The sequence below is a fragment of the Micromesistius poutassou genome (assembly GCF_964030765.1).
Source record: "Micromesistius poutassou genome assembly, chromosome: 19".
NCBI classification, from domain to species: Eukaryota; Metazoa; Chordata; class Actinopteri; order Gadiformes; family Gadidae; genus Micromesistius; species Micromesistius poutassou.
The window spans coordinates 7993248-8011732 of NC_140289.1; the positions used below are offsets into that span (position 1 = coordinate 7993248).

The window sequence follows — 18485 nt, forward strand, 5'->3', positions numbered from 1 at the left end:
GCAAATGTTTACAAGCTAAACGCAACAATACATGTTCAGGGCATCAAGGTGTGCAGGAGTGCGGACTGTGATTTTGTTCTCTCCGCTACTCTCAAAGGACGAAAACATGAGGGGACATTTCACTCACTGTGCTAACAGCTCCGGCCGGCTGTGACTTCCCCTGCCCACTAGCGAAAAGCTGCGTCACACTCTATGTTTTTACCCTTCATTTTACGCACATCCCTATAGTCACACATGAGCGGATAGGAATCTTGAAAGGGATAGCCCATTTTCACAGAGGTGTCATCGTAGGACAAACGTCAACTCATAGTGCTAATTACAGTTAGCACTCCTTTCTTGAACCAGGGCACGGGTAATAGACCTCTCTTCACTAGTTATGTCTGATACTTATGTCTTCTGCCCTTGTGCAGAACGGAAGCAAACTTATAATAATTAGTGTGAGCGACACCTGTGTTTGTCCTACGACGAGGCCTCCATGAAAACTGTCTATTCGGCGCCATCTGAGAGCAAAAGACAAAGCGGGCGGCTACGGCGGTTCGTTGGCGCGCCCCTAATGCCCTGGCAGGGATGCAGGGGCTGCCTACTGTGCACAGCCAGCTACAGCTGAACTCCATTTCCTGCGAGCTCTGAAGTGAGGCTTAATTGTCTCCCAAGAGCTTAATGTCCTAAAAGGGCTAAACATAGAAATGGAAAAAAAAAATCAAGCCAAACAGGATTTTTTTTTTGTTTATTTAATTTGCATCTTTTAGTTTACTATTGTATGTCAGATAGAGCTATAGGTGTGTATGAATTCATTCTTCTCATTGTTGTTTTATTTATTTTGGTATGCATTTGTGCTTTATTTTCTCTCCCACCAGTATAGGCATATGTCAGCCTGTATTGGGAATGAGCTTCAAAGTTCAAACCAAACCACTGTGATTACAGAGTTAAAATAATACATTTATTTAACATTCCCATGTATATATTTGATCAAACTACTAATCTAACTTGATATAAAGAATGGGCCTTTTATGAACTTCGTCATATCTAATTTATTTTAAATTAAATATTTATATTCTCTATAATGATGTGTGTGTGTGTGTGTGTGTGTGTGTGTGTGTGTGTGTGTGTGTGTGTGTGTGTGTGTGTGTGTGTGTGTGTGTGTGAGAGTGTGTGAGAGAGAGAGAGAGAGGTAATAATGTTCAACAGATTGATGTAAAAACAGCCCATTTGTACAAAAGGGTCACGTGTGCATGATAGTGCTGTAGATGTTCCTGTTTAATGTAACTTATTAGTAGACAGCCAATGGGATTTATGATTATAGCTAGTTATAAAGCATGGTTTAAGCATTTAAGTTCACAGGCAAGTTTATTTAATATCCCACGTTGTATTGTAAATACTGTTCCGCGCTGTAACGTCTTTGCTCCGAGTGTCAGACCAAAGTCCACCGTTGTCAGTGCTCGCCCCCTGCTGTCCAAAATTGGAAACTAAAAATAATGCATATACGTGCTATATTGCAGATCACTTGTGTGGACGATCATGAAGTCTGCAAACATTTATTGTAATGTATTTACCGGTTACTGTTACATCTTTAAAATATGATCTGATGGCCCAATCTAACTCTATGATCTGATGGCCCAACTCTAACTGTCTACCCCCTCACCCATGTGAACCCAACCTTGAATGATTCTTATCCAGAGAGAAACAGTTCAATATTGTACAGGGAAGAAATCGTTTTATTAAGACTAACAACTGATTTAGTGTCTACCTGTAAATAAACATTTTATTATGTTATTTTGTTAATATGCCCCTCAACCACAATGTCAGTACAAAGTTCCACTGCTATTTACTTCGACTTAACTCTTCACAGCTTAGGTTCCTTGCTGTGTGCTACTGCCAAGTGTTGGATTCTCTGCTGCAGATGCTTTTTATAACCATAAACAAAGCTGCTAGCTGTAATTAAATGTTACAGCGGGACGTTTTCTCAAAAACGCATCCCAGCAACACACCCTGCCAGATGAAAATGTGAACTAATGTATAATTTTCCAGCATTCCTGAGGGTGTACAGATTACATTTTTAGTGTTCATACGTTAACATGTGAACAGGGTAGGACCCGATCTCTAAATTGTGGATGACGATTAGAGCAGAAGAGAGAATTCTCCTTTGATGCAGTGATACCACATCCTTAAATTATCAGTAGTACCATTCCTGGTTTACAGTGTCATTAATATACTTTGAGCCTATCTGGGCCACCACACCCATCTGCCAAGATGTAAAAGGTTTTGTACAAATAAATAATTTGTAAATGACAAAGAAAGCCATTGTAACTATTGTTCGGAGAGCTCTACAGTGTAAATGAAAACACAAACGTTTTTTTTGGGGTTGTTTTATAAAAACAAAATAAATAAAGACTGACAGAACAATGTTGGTGGTGCCACTCCACTATCTGTGTTGAAGCTCTAAATCATTCCTGCATCCTTTGTCTGCATACAATATTTCCTTCAGGTGCTCTTTAGACATTGGCCAGACAGGTCCAGCTCTGATGGTGTTTTCCTTAACACGAGGTCGTTGACAACAACCACCACCACCACAGACTGCTTGTCCCGCTCATATCCTCTTATTAGGGCCCGTTGATCTTCTCGATCTCCTTGGAGCTGAGCCTCAGCATCCCCCCTTTGAAGCGGCCCATGGAGGCGGAGCCGGCGCTGGAACCGAACACAGAGGGCGTCTCCGTCTTCTTCTTCTTCTTCTTCTTCTTGTCCCTGTCCCTGAAACAAAACAAAATGGAGGCGGGGTTAGGATTCATCCAGGGTTGTCGTGGCGCAGGAACCAGGACCCACGAGGGCTTACATAAAGGACTCGGCTTAACTCCTATTTGTCCTTACACAGTGACATTCACCCTACATAATAAAATAATAAGCAGATCAAAACCACAAGGTCGGGGACCTGCATGCACTGTTCAGGATATAAATATGTGCTGCATTAGAGCCGGTTGGCATGGCAAAAGGCATGCCAACACTTTGTGTGTCTCCCTACTCACAGCCCACACTGCTGCCAAATGAGATGTCCTAGATGTGGAGAATGCCTGCTGGGGGGGAACAATACAGTACAGAGACCCAGAGGCTCCCACTCACCCTTGTTTGCTATTCTTCTTCTTCTTCTTTCCCTGGTCCTACAAGCAAGAGAAGACAGGTCAACACAAACATTTGAGGAGCAAAACAACCCCAATAAAGAATTTTCAGAAGAGGAGGGGGGGTGGGGGGTTCAATAGTCAATGGACTGCATGAGTGCGGAAGAAGTCTTAAGTTAAGGGCTAATCTGGGGAGGATGGTGAAGGCTTTGTCATTGCACACAATACAACAATGTTCACCCAAACACAAATGAAATCTGTCAGGTTTCAGTTATGAATGACCAAGGGGTCCCCCGTATTTCTCACTTATAAAATAAAACAGAATCTATTGTTGACTGGAACTAGGTTGCCTTGGGAGCTGCCAAAAAAACTCACGGTTTGAACTTCCTCCTGGGCCGCCTTCTTCTTGTCTTGGAGCTCCTGCTGTAGCGCCTTGTAGTTCACATACTGCTTTTTAGGGGGCTGGGATGGAGAGAGAAGCATTGGGTCATCTTACCAATGTCATGCTATGGGGATTCCTTTTTGGAATGTAAGGCCTTTGTTCAGCAAGGTCACTTCCTGTCTTGAGGAAAATATATCTAGTAATATAAATACTTAATTCATTATTCAGGCATGCAAACTGGTTTGGGGTGAAAAAGGTGAGAATGATGCGTGCGCCAAGGAAAACACAGACCCACAAGGGGGTTCCAGGGTTATACTCCGGGGAGTTAAAAAAAAAAATATATATCTAAAAAATATATATATATAAAAAAAAAATATATATATATAAAATTATAGTAAAAAAGAAATTATTTAAAAAAAAAATTATATAAAAAAAATGTTTTCTCAATGGATCTCCACGAATCACACAAGTGGCCAATTTTGTTAAAAAAAACAGCGAATTTCGCCGAAAGGTGACTAGTTTGCATGTCTGATTATTGGAATATTGTTTGTTTGATGTGATCGTTCTAAAGACTTTTTGGGAGTGTGGTGTCAAGAGATATTATCGGGAGATAGTGAACAACATTTATTTTTCGCATACAAATATATATGATGAAGATATTGCTGTTAAATATATCATTATTAGTTAGATAAAGACCTTTCTGTTAGGTATATAAATATATATTATTAAGATATTTCTGTAAGTAAGTAGAGCATTATTTTGTATAGAAAGACATCTAAAGAATCCCACTTGTTACATCTCTCCAATCTGCTTAGAATTGACATCTGGCCACACTGAAGTGGGGAATTATCTGGAAGCCCCGCTACAGAAAAAAGAAGCAATCCCTTGAGTTTTGGAGAGAGAGGAAGAGTAATGGGGAACTCCTTACCCTGGCCCCCAGCATGATGGCCCTCTCCTGCTCAAGCGACCGCTGATGCTCCTTCTTGTAGCCCCTGATGCCAAAGCGATGGACCTCCAGTCGTGCCTGGACACACACACACACACACACACACACACACACACACACACACACACACACACACACACACACACACACACACACACACACACACACACACACACACACACACACACACTCAGAATATTATCCAACATATGACAGAAGCTAAAGGGGGTTTGGGAGGCAAATACTGAAATGCTCCAGCTATTGCACTTTTTAATACTTCACAATTAATGTCAAGAATGTTTAGTGCTTCTCACCTTTTCAAACGTCAATTCTTCTGGGTCTTCATCTTTGTTACTTTCCTCTTTATCCTTGACTTTGGGGTCCTATAGAAAATAACATTTATTACAGTATTGATGAAGAGGGATAAACATCCATTTCATCCGAGGAGAAAAGTCTGTTTAATACCAACACAAGCTGGAATAATAGTCATGTTGAGGTCAGTTTGCAATACAGAAGTATTCCATGAAACATAGACAAACCACACTGTCACTGGTCAATACTCCCTTTTCATATAGGCATCGTGATCATAGGATAAACAAAGGTTTGACTCATAAGACTAATCATGGGACCGCTGCGGGTAGTAGACTGACCTAGTGAAGATAACCACACACTGACCATGGAACATGTGCCCTGGCACATAAAAGGAGCAGACCCATAGCTGAGACACCTGAGCTTGACCTTTAATGACACCTCTGATGTCTATCAAAGAAGTTGATAACTCTGCTTCTGATCCCACACATCTCAAATTATCTCATGTGATTGACTAAAACAACTATGAATGTAGTGTTAAAATATTCCCAATGTTCTCGATACTTATAATTATTACAGTTCTGTATTGTCTAATATGCTTGCACAGGATAGGGTGCAAAGAAAGATTGGTCTTACAATTTTTATGTTGGGGATGGATTTCTGTTGGACCCTTGGTTTCTTGAGGGGGTCTTCGAAAGTCACCACTTCAATATTTGGCATCTGTTTCCTGGGTGGACCTGGGTGAACTAATGGAATGCATATAAACAAGTCAAACATAAATAATGTGTCACAACCACAAGTCAATAGCCATGCAGGGCATAAGGACTGTTTATACATTGGTACAATAAATACATCAGTAAATGTTGCCTACCTGTAGCTGTGTTTTTCGGTGTTTCCTGGCTGTGTTTAACTGCAAGATGCTGTGTTATCGTATCTTCGGCATTACCACAGACCTCCTTAGAAACAATTGCCTCGTCCTCCTCAGCTTCTAGACGTCTCTTTCGCTGTTTCTTCTTCTGCTTTTTTTCTGACTTCATGCCATCCCCTGCAATAATAAGGGTATCAGACATTTCAGCACAACGTAAGGCACCCAACACGAAAATACTGCATGCTAAGTTCTCTATGTTATGCTAGCTTCAAAAGCTAACATACTGCTTACCAAAATCATACAGGTTATTTAGCACTTGATCGAGTAAGAATTGTTCGTCTTCCGAAGAGTCCGTATTGTCCATGCTCATTATGGAATGAATTGGTTACTTAAAAAAATAACAACTATACTGCTATGTTTTTTTGCTGTGTTCTTCAGTAATGAATGACAACATAGTAAAACACGTGTGTGTGTAGAACAGCTATGTGTTGGGCTTGCTGGCCACCGTAGTTTACTGGGAAAATAAGGAAGTATTATTTTGACACCGCCCTGTGAAGCTGATGTGCGGAGTTGTGACACCACCGATAAATGCAGTATTATATTTTCCTCAAATAGTAAGGTCAAACGCGGTAGTATGCACTATTAATTAAACAGTAGAGTAGAGAAAAAGTAGAGAATGACATCGATAACTCTTTATTCGGTATGTATGCACACTGGCCTGGAAAAAGCTAACTTAGCTAACAGTTAAGCAACAGTTAGTTATTATTTAAGTTGTTGAATCATAGATAAAAAAAAACACATGCGTTAGACTTTAATTCATTAATACCATTCCTTTTTTGTGAGTTCGACGCACACGTCATGTTAACTTGTCAATGCAGTATTAATCCAATGTTTGGTAAACCATTAATTCAGCGAATACAATGAGGTTTATTGTTGATGCTTTTTCGTTTAGCAGAGAGAACCAATGCTGAAGAAAAGGGATGACTTCGAGGACATGTTGGAGGAAAGGAGGAGCTCTAGTGACTTGAAATATGCCTTCAAATGCTACACCCCAGTACTGTACAAAGGACTGCCACCATGCAAAACCACTATGCTTAAAAGCATGGTTCTTCAATCAGATCAGCTGCACTATGTTATTAATCAGGTATTACCCATTCACAATTTTAGTTTCATCATTTGGTCTGATGTATTGGGATACAGGTGCCGGGATAACGAGCCAAGATAATAATCTACAATTGAGTCCGAGGTTGTATGGTGTTGTATGTCAATATGGCATGTTCACATCCCTTGGACACTCATGTATTGTATGTTTTGTCTAATCATCTCGATCATCAAATTATATGGTTGACAAAGGTACAATTAGAGATCCAGACGATTAAGTTGATGTAAACATCTTGTTCAATTAAGGTTTGAAAAAGAAAGGTCCATAAAGTGTGCCTGAATGTTTTGAATTGATTTTTGCAGGTTTCTAAGGAGACTGGTGAGGCTACTGGCGCCATCCAAGAGGAAGCCTCTGCCATCTTGGAGGAGATGGCTCACCGCCTTCAGCTCAGCACTGTCCGTTTCTTTGCCTTCACACTCACCAAGGCCTTCAAAACCCTGTTTAGGAGCATCAATGTCAATGAAGAGGGCATCCAGAGAGTAAGTATACATGCAAGGCGAAAACACAACATTTAATCTCCCAATAAAATAGACATTGGCATTGCCTAAAGTCTTTCAAAATGCATTCCAATGCAATGTAATGTATTCATAAGAAACTCAATTATGTATGTTACATTGTGTGCAAGGTGTTCATGAAGGAGCATTAATGCCCAACAGGTATTACCAGTAAATCTGCATACTCAACGCTATCACCACTTGCCCTCAGCTCCAGCAGGCCATTCAGGATCACCCGGTGGTCCTGCTGCCTAGTCACCGTAGTTACATGGACTTCCTGTTGATGTCCTATATCCTGTACACGTACGACCTGGCACTGCCTGTCATCGCCGCCGGCATGGGTAAGGGGTGGACCGAACAGGCGGCTCTTATTTAAACAAACTTCTTCTTTTTTTTGTAAGTATTGATTTAAACATCGGCTGAGAAAAGATACCACCTTGTGGTTGTTTTTGTCTTTGATAGCACAGAGATGACAGTGAGTAAAAAGGGATGTAGTAGAAGGGTGAAGATGTTTCTTCACATTGTGGTGGAATGTTTATTTTATGATGCAGGTTATTATCAAGAGAACTTATTGTTTGTTTGTTATGGTGGCATGTAAAGTATGATACAGGACTTATTGCTGACTAGGCTGTAGCCTGGGGCCCAGCGATTGGCCAGATATTTGTTGTATTTTATTATTCTATTTTATTATTACTATGTGGACGACTTGGTTTCTTGTTGTTGCACATGGTTTCTCTTACATCTTGCATATGGTTTCTGGTATCATCTCACAGCTTGGCTGTGGATTTGATGTATCAGTTGCATTTTGGCTGATACGCTGTAGTTTGTGTTTGTTTTATTGAATTCCTTAATGTGTAATACTTTGTACATGGTTGCAATAGGAATGAAACATTCCTTTCAAGTTTTCAAGACTACATGCAACATGGGAATAACTGTGATTGTCTCCCTGCAGATTTCATGGGGATGAAGTTTGTGGGGGAGATGCTGCGCATGTCCGGGGCCTTCTTCATCCGGCGGTCGTTTGGCGGGGACAAGCTCTACTGGGCCGTGTTCTCAGAGTATGTGAAGACCATGCTCAGGGTGAGGAACAGTCTCTTACCGTTTACAAAACTGCACGTTTAGCTATGCCCAACCAAATCTATAGGAAGCGAGACCTTAAGTTAAGAAGAGAGAGCGCCGTTTCAAATTTTTTTCAGAAAATAAAACAAAAATGTATCACAAAAAGAAGAGAGAACTCTGATGTGAACACCCCTGTGTTTTCCAGCAACCTGATAACCGAGAAAAAGCCAGCCTTTATTAACCTGTTATGAAGGAATTCACAGATAAACAGACCGGCCCATGGGAGCAGAGTTGGATATTTGTGAAATATATATCACACATCTAAACCCTGGTACTTCACATACTTCCACAGAGTTTCAAAGGACACAGGTTCTTTCCATCAGTGTGCCCACGACAAGTTCCCAAGAGTAAGAAATACAAGAGTAAAGAAACACAAAAGTTTCATCCCTATAGTATAGGCAAGGCAAACATTGAAAGCCAGGTTTGAAACAATAATGCACTGATCTCAATTCGCAAAGCAACACACATTCATTTTAGAGCTTGTCATTAATCTAGCAATACATACAAAATGTTTTAATTGTCCACTGCAGAATGGCATGGCTCCGGTGGAGTTCTTCCTAGAAGGCACTAGAAGCAGAACCTGCAAGTCTCTGACTCCAAAGATAGGTAAGCAGAAGCAAAACAGCAACGAAACGGTGACATCCCTATTTAAAGTAATAAGTTCAACCCTTGCTTCTGATGGGACTCAATATGTGAAAAAGAACAACAAAATAACAAACCGGTTATGGCATGTAATATAACATGCTTTATTAGTTCTGTTTAGTGTACAGGGTATCATTGTAGGACAAACAAGTGTTTGTCTGTATTCATGTGCCCAACTAGTTCAAGTCTGAGAAGCTGTAATCAAGGAAGCCATGTATCTCAATGTTTACTATTTCTATTGCATTTAGCAGACACAACTATCCTAAGTGCCTCTGCCCTTTCTTGTTGTTCTTGTCCTGCTTCAGGGCTGCTCAACATCGTCATGGAGCCCTTCCTGAAAGGGGAGGTGTTTGACGTGAGCCTGGTGCCGGTCAGCATCAGCTACGAGAGGATCCTGGAGGAGTCCCTGTACGCCAGGGAGCTGCTGGGCGTGCCCAAACCCAAGGAGTCCACCTCGGTGAGACCCAACACCCTGCACACCTGCATCCAGGGGGGGCTAGCCCCTTAGGCCCAGTCCACACAGAACCGATTTTTTGGTGAAAATGCATAAGTCTTGTGTGTTTGAGCCGACCGTCCAGACGCATTTTCGGTGCCCGAAAACACACTTTTCTGAAACCAGGTCCCAGGGTGGATAAGATAAAAACGAACCTATGCGTTTTCGTGTTAGGATTCGTGTGGACGCCTGAAACGCAAACGATAAGGTCATCGCCCCCCACCATCTGGTCGACGTTTGGCCAATTTTTTGGCCAAACGTCAATGCAGTATTAATCCAATTTTTTTATTATTATTTGATTTGTATATTTTTTTCAGCCCCTTGGTACATTTAATTACTAACTGTACATTAAAAAGTATTTCTGCTCAATCTAAAAGGTTTAACAACTGCTTTCTCCTCCTCGACTGTATGTTTGTATTGTATACAGCGCGCAGGCTTGATGCGCGCAGGCTTGATGCGCTCCACTTTTCTTTGTGGAGAACCAGCGCCACACAATGGCCTTGAATATGTACTACAGCGTTTCTACAGCTCGATGCATTTTTGCAATGAGTCCGTCTTTATGGAAATATTCCTGAAACGCATCAAAGGAAAACGGAGGGTAAAAGATCGTTTTCGCCCATGTGAATGGGGCCTAAGCCACAACCACTTGGTCTTAGGTTAGCATCTCTAGAAACCAATGAATTATAATGATAAGGAAAGACGATGGAACCATTGATGCGTAAAGGATAGATGGTGTAAGAGAGTGGTCACTGGTCAGATATGCCTGTGAAGCATAAGATCACTCCCGAACTCAAAATGTAGGCAAAGTCCACCTCCTCTTCAAGTTGATAAAAAATCTGCCCACTACAATCAAGTTTAACCTCATAATAGTGATTGTTTGATCATCAATGCATTAATGCTAGGTTTATCTGATCAAAGTTGAAGTGGATGACCACTGGTATAAGGTGTATGTCGTGTACCTTTTTATATAAGAAGTGTTGAGTATGATTGTACCATAGTGTTTGTGTACAACAGCCTTCAACACTCATCAACAGTCTTGATGAGTTGGTGCCGCTCCCTCACAGGGCCTGTTCAAAGCCAGGAAGGTGCTCAGCGAGGACTATGGCAGCATCCACGTCTACTTCGGCCATCCGGTGTCCGTCAGAACTCTGTCTGAGGGCAGGGTCGACCGCCGCCAGTTCAACCTGCAGCCACGGTACACACCCGGGCACGTTCCCACTCTGCCATTTCAGAACACATAAAGATTAAACGATGGAGCTTGTGAAAGAGCAGGTTCAACTGAGAGAAAGGGGGCAGATATTAAAACTGAAGGGGGGGAAAAGCTTAGAGGAGTAATTACCACAGCGGAAGCCTAAAGCGTTTTTGAAAGCACTTCAGTTAGTGCAGGGCCCACCCATGAGGCTGCTGCATCTTGGAATGGATTGCTGGGGTTTCTTCTACTTAATGGGCATGTGCGTGTGTGTTGGGTGGGATTTTCTGTGTATATATATATATATATATATATATATATATATATATATATATATATATATATATATATTAAAATAAGTACATTGTGGTCATTTGGATCCAAGCAGCAAAGATTCTTTCTCATTGATACAGCAAAGTATTCTTTATTCTTATTCCAAACAAGATTGCTGGTGAAGATCTGCTTTGAGTTGGTGGAAGATCTGATCAGATCTGACATACTGACCCCTCACACCCTCACCCTACCTCACCTTCACCTCCCCTCCCACTCTCCCCCCATCCCGCCACCCACCACCCCCCCACATACCCTATGTGACCCATATGTGTTCATAGGTTCATCCCCAAGAAGCCCAACGAGGACACCCAGTCCTTCGTCAACGACGTGGCCTACAGGCTGGTGCGCTCCCAGGAGGAGAACATGGTCCTGATGCCCTGGGTGCTGCTGGCCTCCCTGCTGCTGCAGGCACACTACCGGGGCCCGGGACTGTCGGCGCTGGGGCCGGAGCCCGACCACCACCACCACCACCACCACCAGGGGATGACCCTGGACGAGCTGACACAGCAGGCGGTCTGGCTCCGAGGCCTGGTCAGGGGGTTCGGTGCCTTCCTCCACTGGCCCGGTAAGACCCCTCCGGAGGGTTGGTGCTTGAGCTTGAGCTGAACTAAGAGTGTAATGGTCCAATAGATTTGTATCATTACACTTTATGTAATTATTATTGTTATTGTGGTTGATATAATGTTCTGGATCATAGTATCTTGGTTTGTAATACTATAGTAATAATAATACTATATGAACTCTCTACAATTAGGCGATTTATTGTTGTGATCTTTTACATAATTTGTCTTCACTAATTTCAGTAATAGTGGAGGTTTAGGAAATTAAGATGATACTTTGGTTCTGTGTTGAAATTAATTAGAAATGTGGATTCCATTGTATCAATATCCGTGGTAAATTTACTGATTAAACCAACCGGGACCTTGATCATTTCTATTCTTCTGACAGACAGATTGTTTGATACCCATTGAAACAGAGGTGGTAGACAGAAACCATTCAGGGTTTCCTCCAGATTGTTATTCTTACATACATCCCCGTCTAGACTAGACGGGGAGCTTGGGGTGTGTGTGTGTGTGTGTGTGTGTGTGTGTGTGTGTGTGTGTGTGTGTGTGTGTGTGTGTGTGTGTGTGTGTGTGTGTGTGTGTGTGTGTGTGTGTGTGTGTGTGTGGCGGCACACATTGAGACGCTTTGTTTTGAATGAATAAAATGTTATGATGTGCATTCATCGCCACACTGCCTATTTAGCGCGGTCAAACAAAGGCAGAGAGAGAGAGAGAGAGGCGTCTGATCGACTGAGCTCTATCTACAGACACGGGCCTGCCTCAGCGCTTCAGTGTCTGTGGGTTTAAGGAACTGTTCTCACTTTAAGATGCAGCAGAGTTCTGAGCTGTTTGCATCTGACGCTCAATTCCCATTTCCCAGGGCTGCTGAGTGTTACTTATTGAAACGCTCCGTCAGATGTGCCAGACATTTGCATGTTCATTCCTCATTTGAACTCCCTCCCCCTCACTACCATTCCACCCTCAGTTATTTCTCCCCTATGCTGCTCATCAAATCTCTTTCCTCTCCGTTCTCACTCTCCAACCCCCCCCCCCCCCCCCCCCCTTCATGTCGCATGCCCTCCCCCCCCAGATGACAAGCCTCCGTCTGAGGTGGTCAGTGCCAGCCTGTCCCTGCATCAGGGGCTGGTCAGGGTGTCGAATGGCCGGGTCTGGCTGCTACTGGAGGAACCAGGTTTGTAGGCCTTGTGTAACTTTGGATGCATTGTGTATTTTGTGCATTGTGTTGTTTTATTTACATTCTCTGACAAAAAAAAACACACATTTAAAAAAATAATCATTGTTGTCACCTTTGAGCTCGAATCACTGCGGTTTGAATACAATACCTGTCATTTTTTTGTCAATCCTTTCACTGGTAAGGTAAGGTTAATCAGGGATATTGGCGGAACAGATTTGCCGGCGTTTCGAGTTTTCCAGCCACGGTTCACACCTCATCACCCCTATCCCGTTAAACCACCCCCACATCGATACTGCAGTCTGCTACCACCTGCTCCCCTGACGTTGGCCCTCTCGTCCCAGCAGGGGGTCCCGGCCGCGCCTCCCCAGAGGAGAGGCTCCTGGGAGCGGCGGTGGCGGTGCTCTCCTGCGCCTCCTACAGGAACCAGGTGCTGCACGTCTTCCTCCGGCCCGCCCTGCTGGCCACCGCCATACGCGTCGCCTCGTCCGGCAAGAAAGGTGAGCCTCTGCCCCGGAGTGTCACCGTGTTGCCATGTTACAGGGAGAGCCTCATATAGTACGGGTAAGGGAAAGCCTCATTTCATTCGTCACATGAGTTTAAGCACAGGCCCCGCACAATTGAACATTGATATGATATAGATAAAAATGCAGCAGTGCTAAGAGTGTTTGATTCCCGGCCGAAAGGTATGGAGTGCGATCCACAATGTCAACAGGTCTGCTTGAAGGCCTCCTTGAGCCAGATACCCGCACAGTTCTGAATTCACTGTTTGTCGCTTTGGATTACCTTGGCCTTAATGAAGGTAAAAAGAGAATATGCATGTTGTGAATCCATCTGTTTTGTGTTTACAGAGGAAGTGTTCGACACATTCAGCTTCCTGAGAAATACGCTCGCCAACGAATTCATCCTGTGTCCTGGTGCAGCTGTGCAGGTGTGTGTGTGTGTGTGTGTGTGTGTGTGTGTGTGTGTGTGTGTGTGTGTGTGTGTGTGTGTGTGTGTGTGTGTGTGTGTGTGTGTGTGTGTGTGTGTGTGTGTGTGTGTGTGTGTGTGTGTGTGTGTGCCCTGAGCCCTGTACCATGGTGTACTGTGAGATTACGGTACCCCCCCTCCCCTATTGTATGCCAATAGTCAATATTATTTACAACGTGGACATCTGGATGTCTGACATAACTATTTGTGTGTGTGTGCAGGACTTTGAGGAGGCGTGCCAGCAGCTGGTGAAGAGCGGGGCACTGCAGGCGTCCCAGCAGCAGCTCACGGCCACAGACCGAGGACAGCCCACCCTGGCCTTCCTCACGGCCATGCTGGAGCCATTCCTGCAGGGATACCAGGTACAGACAGACAGCTTAAAGGGTAAAACAAGCCCCCCTGCTTAAGCTACTTCATGCCCAATATACAAAAAAAAGGGTTGTTGTAGACAATCATTTTTCATTTGGGAGCGGGGCTTTATTGCCGGCTTTCACTGTGTCCATTTCCATTCGCTACAATCGGACTAACCCCAAAGTGGCCAATGACTGGTAACCCATGCAATGGCCTGTGTTTAACCCATGAAGGGCAAGTGGAGTCCATATTTGTATCTTACCCTACGTTTTTTAAATGTTGTGCACAGATTTGGACAAACCATCAATCCATAGCACATCTTTGTATTCCAATACAGAACTTGTAAAAATTACTTGTTGTAATTTGTTTTAGGGTTTGGATTTCCTTGTAAAGGTCGTTAAACAATGTGATTCTTTGTCTATTCCACATGTGTCTTTATTAAAGAAAGCACCCTTCTGAGTTGGGACATACTGGTAACGAAAAGCAGGATATGATTGTAGTCCATTTCCCATTTAAAAATGGCCACAAGGGGGTGCAGGGAACACATGGCAAAACTGACAGCCACTGTAAAGTGTGTGTGTGTGTGTGTGTGTGTGTGTGTGTGTGTGTGTGTGTGTGTGTGTGTGTGTGTGTGTGTGTGTGTGTGTGTGTGTGTGTGTGTGTGTGTGTGTGTGTGTGTGTGTGTGTGTGTGTGTAGGTGGTCTGCAGGTTCTTGTGCGAGGAGGCAAGCGAGAATCTCACAGAAAAACTGTTTGTCCCTGCAGTTCGGAACTTCACTGTCAAACTTTTACTAGCAGGTAATATTTCTACCCCCTTCTTATTTTGGCTTTGCCTTTTTTTTGTTCTCTACACATACACTTTCACATGTATACTTTGACATATATCTATATATTTCTTTATGTATTGAGAGAGAGAGAGTGTATATATACACACTTGATCGAACGATATAGATATACATGTCAAAGTGTGTGTTTATATATTTTCCCAACTACCACCGGAGAACGTACTCGTGTGTGTGTGTGTGTGTGTGTGTGTGTGTGTGTGTGTGTGTTTTGTGTTTTCCTAGGCAATTTGCGGCACTGCGAGGTGCTGTCGTCTGACCTCCAGAAGAACGCCCTGGCTGCTCTGCTGCGTCTGGGCGCAGTGCGCAGGGTCAACGGGTACGCTTTCTCTCTTTTTTTACACCAACTCCAATTTTATACTCTATACAGTTCTCCGATATCTTGACTTCAAATCAGCTGTAGGCAGCCAGGTTTGGCAGGGAGGGCATTTAGAATTGTTATTTCTTTATTTTGCTCGAATAAAAAAAACGATCATTACTTGTGTTTATTTGTCCATGTTTTATTTTCACCAATCAGGGGAGAGCAAGTGACCTTGAAGGTGGACAGGATGCTGCTGAACACCTTGGAAGATGCTCTGGGTAGGAAGTCATTTTTTTACTTTTATATTTGCATTCATACAAGTGACTAGAACAAGTCCTTAAATGCAGCCCTACGGCATTAACCATACAGCTCAAATTCCAAATATCAGTGCTAAGCACCTATTAGCTTTGTGAGAACATCCTGATCTCGCGAGTTCACATTTTCAGTTTTCACACTGAAGATTAGGCCGGCCTCGCTCCCTAGCCAATCAATTTAAAAAATCAATGACGGTGCCCAAGTACAGTGAAGCAATCAACAATGAAATAGGCCGTAGAGACACCCCACAGACCTGCACAGAACGGCCTGCGTTTATACAGCCATTACACGTTAAAGCAGAGGTAGACAATTTTCAGGAACCAGCCAGGGTAAGCTGTATTTTAAAGGAATCCAACCGAAAAAGTCCCACGCCGTCCCTTCCTTCAGGCCTCCCTCCAAAGCCACTCCCACAAAACACGTGACTGGTTAGCTTTAGCAATAGGTCTAGCCTAGCTTTGTGAAAGATTCAAGCCACGCGCAATGAGCGTACAGGCAGAGAGTGTGCGGCGGCAGCCTGGTAGGTAGGTAGCCAGGTAGACCATCCAATCATTTCATTCAGGCCAAATCCAATAATTGGAGGGCCATATTACAGGCCACAGCCACTTACATATATATATATTTTCTTTTACGAGAGCATTTATTAAAAATGTATTGGATGTTTGGATGTTGTTCAAAATAATTTCAACAAATCTGACCAAAAATGCTGAGAAAATAGGTACACAAGGAGGCAGTGTAGCCTTTCCCAGCCTCTTTGCACGTCTCCATTGAGAAGATGTCAAATGCAAATGCAACTGCTGAAAAGTGGTTGGATGACCGTTCCTTGCCTCGATCCATCAGTGATTAGTTGACGCGTGGCTCCGTAGGGAGATGGGACACGTTGCTAACGTTTGGGAAGACTGCTCTCTCTACGCTTCTCTGCATACGCAAATATCAGGAGGGTCTCAGGAGGCTACTAGGCAATGGCTGTTTATGTGACTTTTTTCAACTGTGATGAAATGTATCCGTATACTTGCAGAGTATGAGAAAGTAAAATCTAAACTAGATTGAGATGACATTATATGTCTGCCCTCTCTTTGTGTCTGTCTCTGTCTCTGTCTCTCCCTCTCTCTGTCTCTCTCTCTCTCACTCTCGCTCTCTCTCTGTCTCTCTCCCAGGAGGTAAAGTCCCCAGTCAGAAAGCGGTGCTTGCGCGCCTCTAGCTCCCCAGCCAGCGGTCTCGGGGGACCCCCCCCCCCCCCCCCCCCATTAAGCCGAGTGGCGCGCCTCAAATGTGTGTTTGCGTGCTGGGCAGCCTCGTTGGATTACAAAGGCAGCCTGCTTGCTGCTCTGTGTTGTCAAAGGAACTCCTCAGAGGAGCCGCCATCTGGGGAGAGACGCAGGACATCTTCTCTTCTCTAAATTTGTCACAGTGTTTTTTCCTTGCATACTTCTTCACATCCCTTCAAATCAGTTTAGTGTTTTTTCCCGCGGCTTTATTTCCTTTCATGTCGGAGCTTCTCGAAGCGATCTTGAAAGGTGCGGTGCTTGGATTTTTAAGCCGCTGCAAATTGATAACCTCTGACCTTTTTTATTTTATTTTATTTTTTATTATTTTATTTTTTAAAGCTGCCAACTTATTCTTAGATAAGAGTTATTCTCTGTTTATATCTTTGGTGATTCATTCTGGATTTTGTCAAGGTTTTTCATTTGTTGCACTTTGTGTATTTTTTGTGTTTTGCTTCTGCCAAATCAAGCTTTTTTTACTTGCACTTTAATATTTGTATCTAATATATATTTGTGGGTTGGATTTATACAGTTTAAAGACAACAGATGTTAAAATAAGTAAAAAAAGAAGATTATTCGTACACTGTAAAACTCGTTCCAGAAGAAAGGGATTTTTGTATGAGACGAACACTTTGACATATACATAGCTATATGTGTATGTGTATCAATGTCAGAATGGCCTGCTAACAATTGCCTAACATCGTACATTTTTTCATGAAACATTTCATTATGCCTGCTAATAAAACAGCAAAAATATGGTAGCAATGGGGGTTGATGTTGCTTTGCAAAAAAGCCAAATGTAATTTATTTTTGTGTTTTGTAAGTTGAGGAATAATCATGTTCACTCCCCTCAACTACTAATGGAAGAACAGCTAGCCTGGCCTGTTGTTCACCTTTTGTTCTATAAAAGGAGCAAAAACTGTTTGTGTCTTTGCCAATTTAATATGAAGTGCTAAACCTTAAAAACAAATTGCCATGCGTACATACTGTGGCTGACACATTAATGTAGAGTAATGCTGTGCTCGGTTCTGTTCTATGAGGTTCACTAATGGGATTTGGTAGTTACTACAGGTTTTTCTACTTTATACTGGTTACATTAACAAGACATATTTTTGTAACAAATGCCTATATAGATAATACACAAAACGTATCCTGAAACTCTCGAACACTACACTGTGGTTATAAAAAGAATATATATATATATATATATATATATATATATATATATATATATATATATATATATACACACACACACACACGGCAACAATGCATTCATGTACAATTAACATTCAATCTTTCTTGCAATAATTGTGTTGTTGGTTGGAATAGAAAAGACTTGTGGTCTGAGGTAGTGCACTGTGATGTTATATAGTTTGGTTACCATGCCATTAAACACATCCAAAGAACAAGGTTATAATGAGGGCCATGTCTGGGAGTGTTGTTATTAGTTAAGGTCAATCCATGTTGGAGTGCTCTTCTCAAGTGTCTCGTCGTGTGTTTACATGTGTCTTTGTCAAGGATCAATGGGATGGGCCAAGGAGTGGATGAAATGTTAACATTTATGTAAATAAAACCGTTTTTGAAATGTTGACAGTTTGCATACAATGTGTGTGTTATGGAAGAGGTGTGTGATACAATAAAGGGGGAGAAAAGGATTTTGAA

The 18485-nt window shown here is 42.6% G+C and overlaps 2 protein-coding genes across 4 annotated transcripts; one reads left to right on the plus strand and one right to left on the minus strand.

Moving 5' to 3' along the window:
• Window positions 1–2201: 2201 nt before the first annotated feature.
• On the minus strand, window positions 2202–6065 carry fsaf1 (40S small subunit processome assembly factor 1). The gene is made up of 8 exons (XM_084483787.1): window positions 5907–6065; window positions 5619–5792; window positions 5384–5493; window positions 4753–4821; window positions 4421–4516; window positions 3486–3572; window positions 3115–3152; window positions 2202–2748 (listed from the first exon to the last, which is right to left on the minus strand). The coding sequence occupies exons 1-8, from the start codon at window positions 5983–5985 to the stop codon at window positions 2601–2603; spliced, it is 801 nt and encodes a 266-aa protein (XP_084339913.1). The 5' UTR covers window positions 5986–6065; the 3' UTR covers window positions 2202–2600.
• A 112-nt stretch (window positions 6066–6177) lies between these two features.
• gnpat (glyceronephosphate O-acyltransferase) lies at window positions 6178–18029 on the plus strand. 3 transcript variants are annotated; one of them, XM_084483654.1, is made up of 17 exons: window positions 6178–6315; window positions 6568–6759; window positions 7080–7256; window positions 7483–7612; window positions 8224–8351; window positions 8921–8996; window positions 9338–9489; window positions 10590–10720; window positions 11326–11612; window positions 12680–12781; window positions 13126–13281; window positions 13633–13712; window positions 13972–14112; window positions 14799–14898; window positions 15168–15261; window positions 15460–15521; window positions 16713–18029. In XM_084483654.1, exons 1-17 carry the CDS (start codon window positions 6292–6294, stop codon window positions 16754–16756), a joined length of 2076 nt encoding a protein of 691 aa, XP_084339780.1. In that variant the 5' UTR covers window positions 6178–6291; the 3' UTR covers window positions 16757–18029. The 3 variants fall into 3 exon arrangements, with proteins under 3 accessions (XP_084339780.1, XP_084339782.1, XP_084339781.1); XM_084483656.1 differs by having other exon boundaries at window positions 13129–13281; XM_084483655.1 differs by having other exon boundaries at window positions 6181–6315; window positions 6571–6759.
• Window positions 18030–18485: the final 456 nt, after the last annotated feature.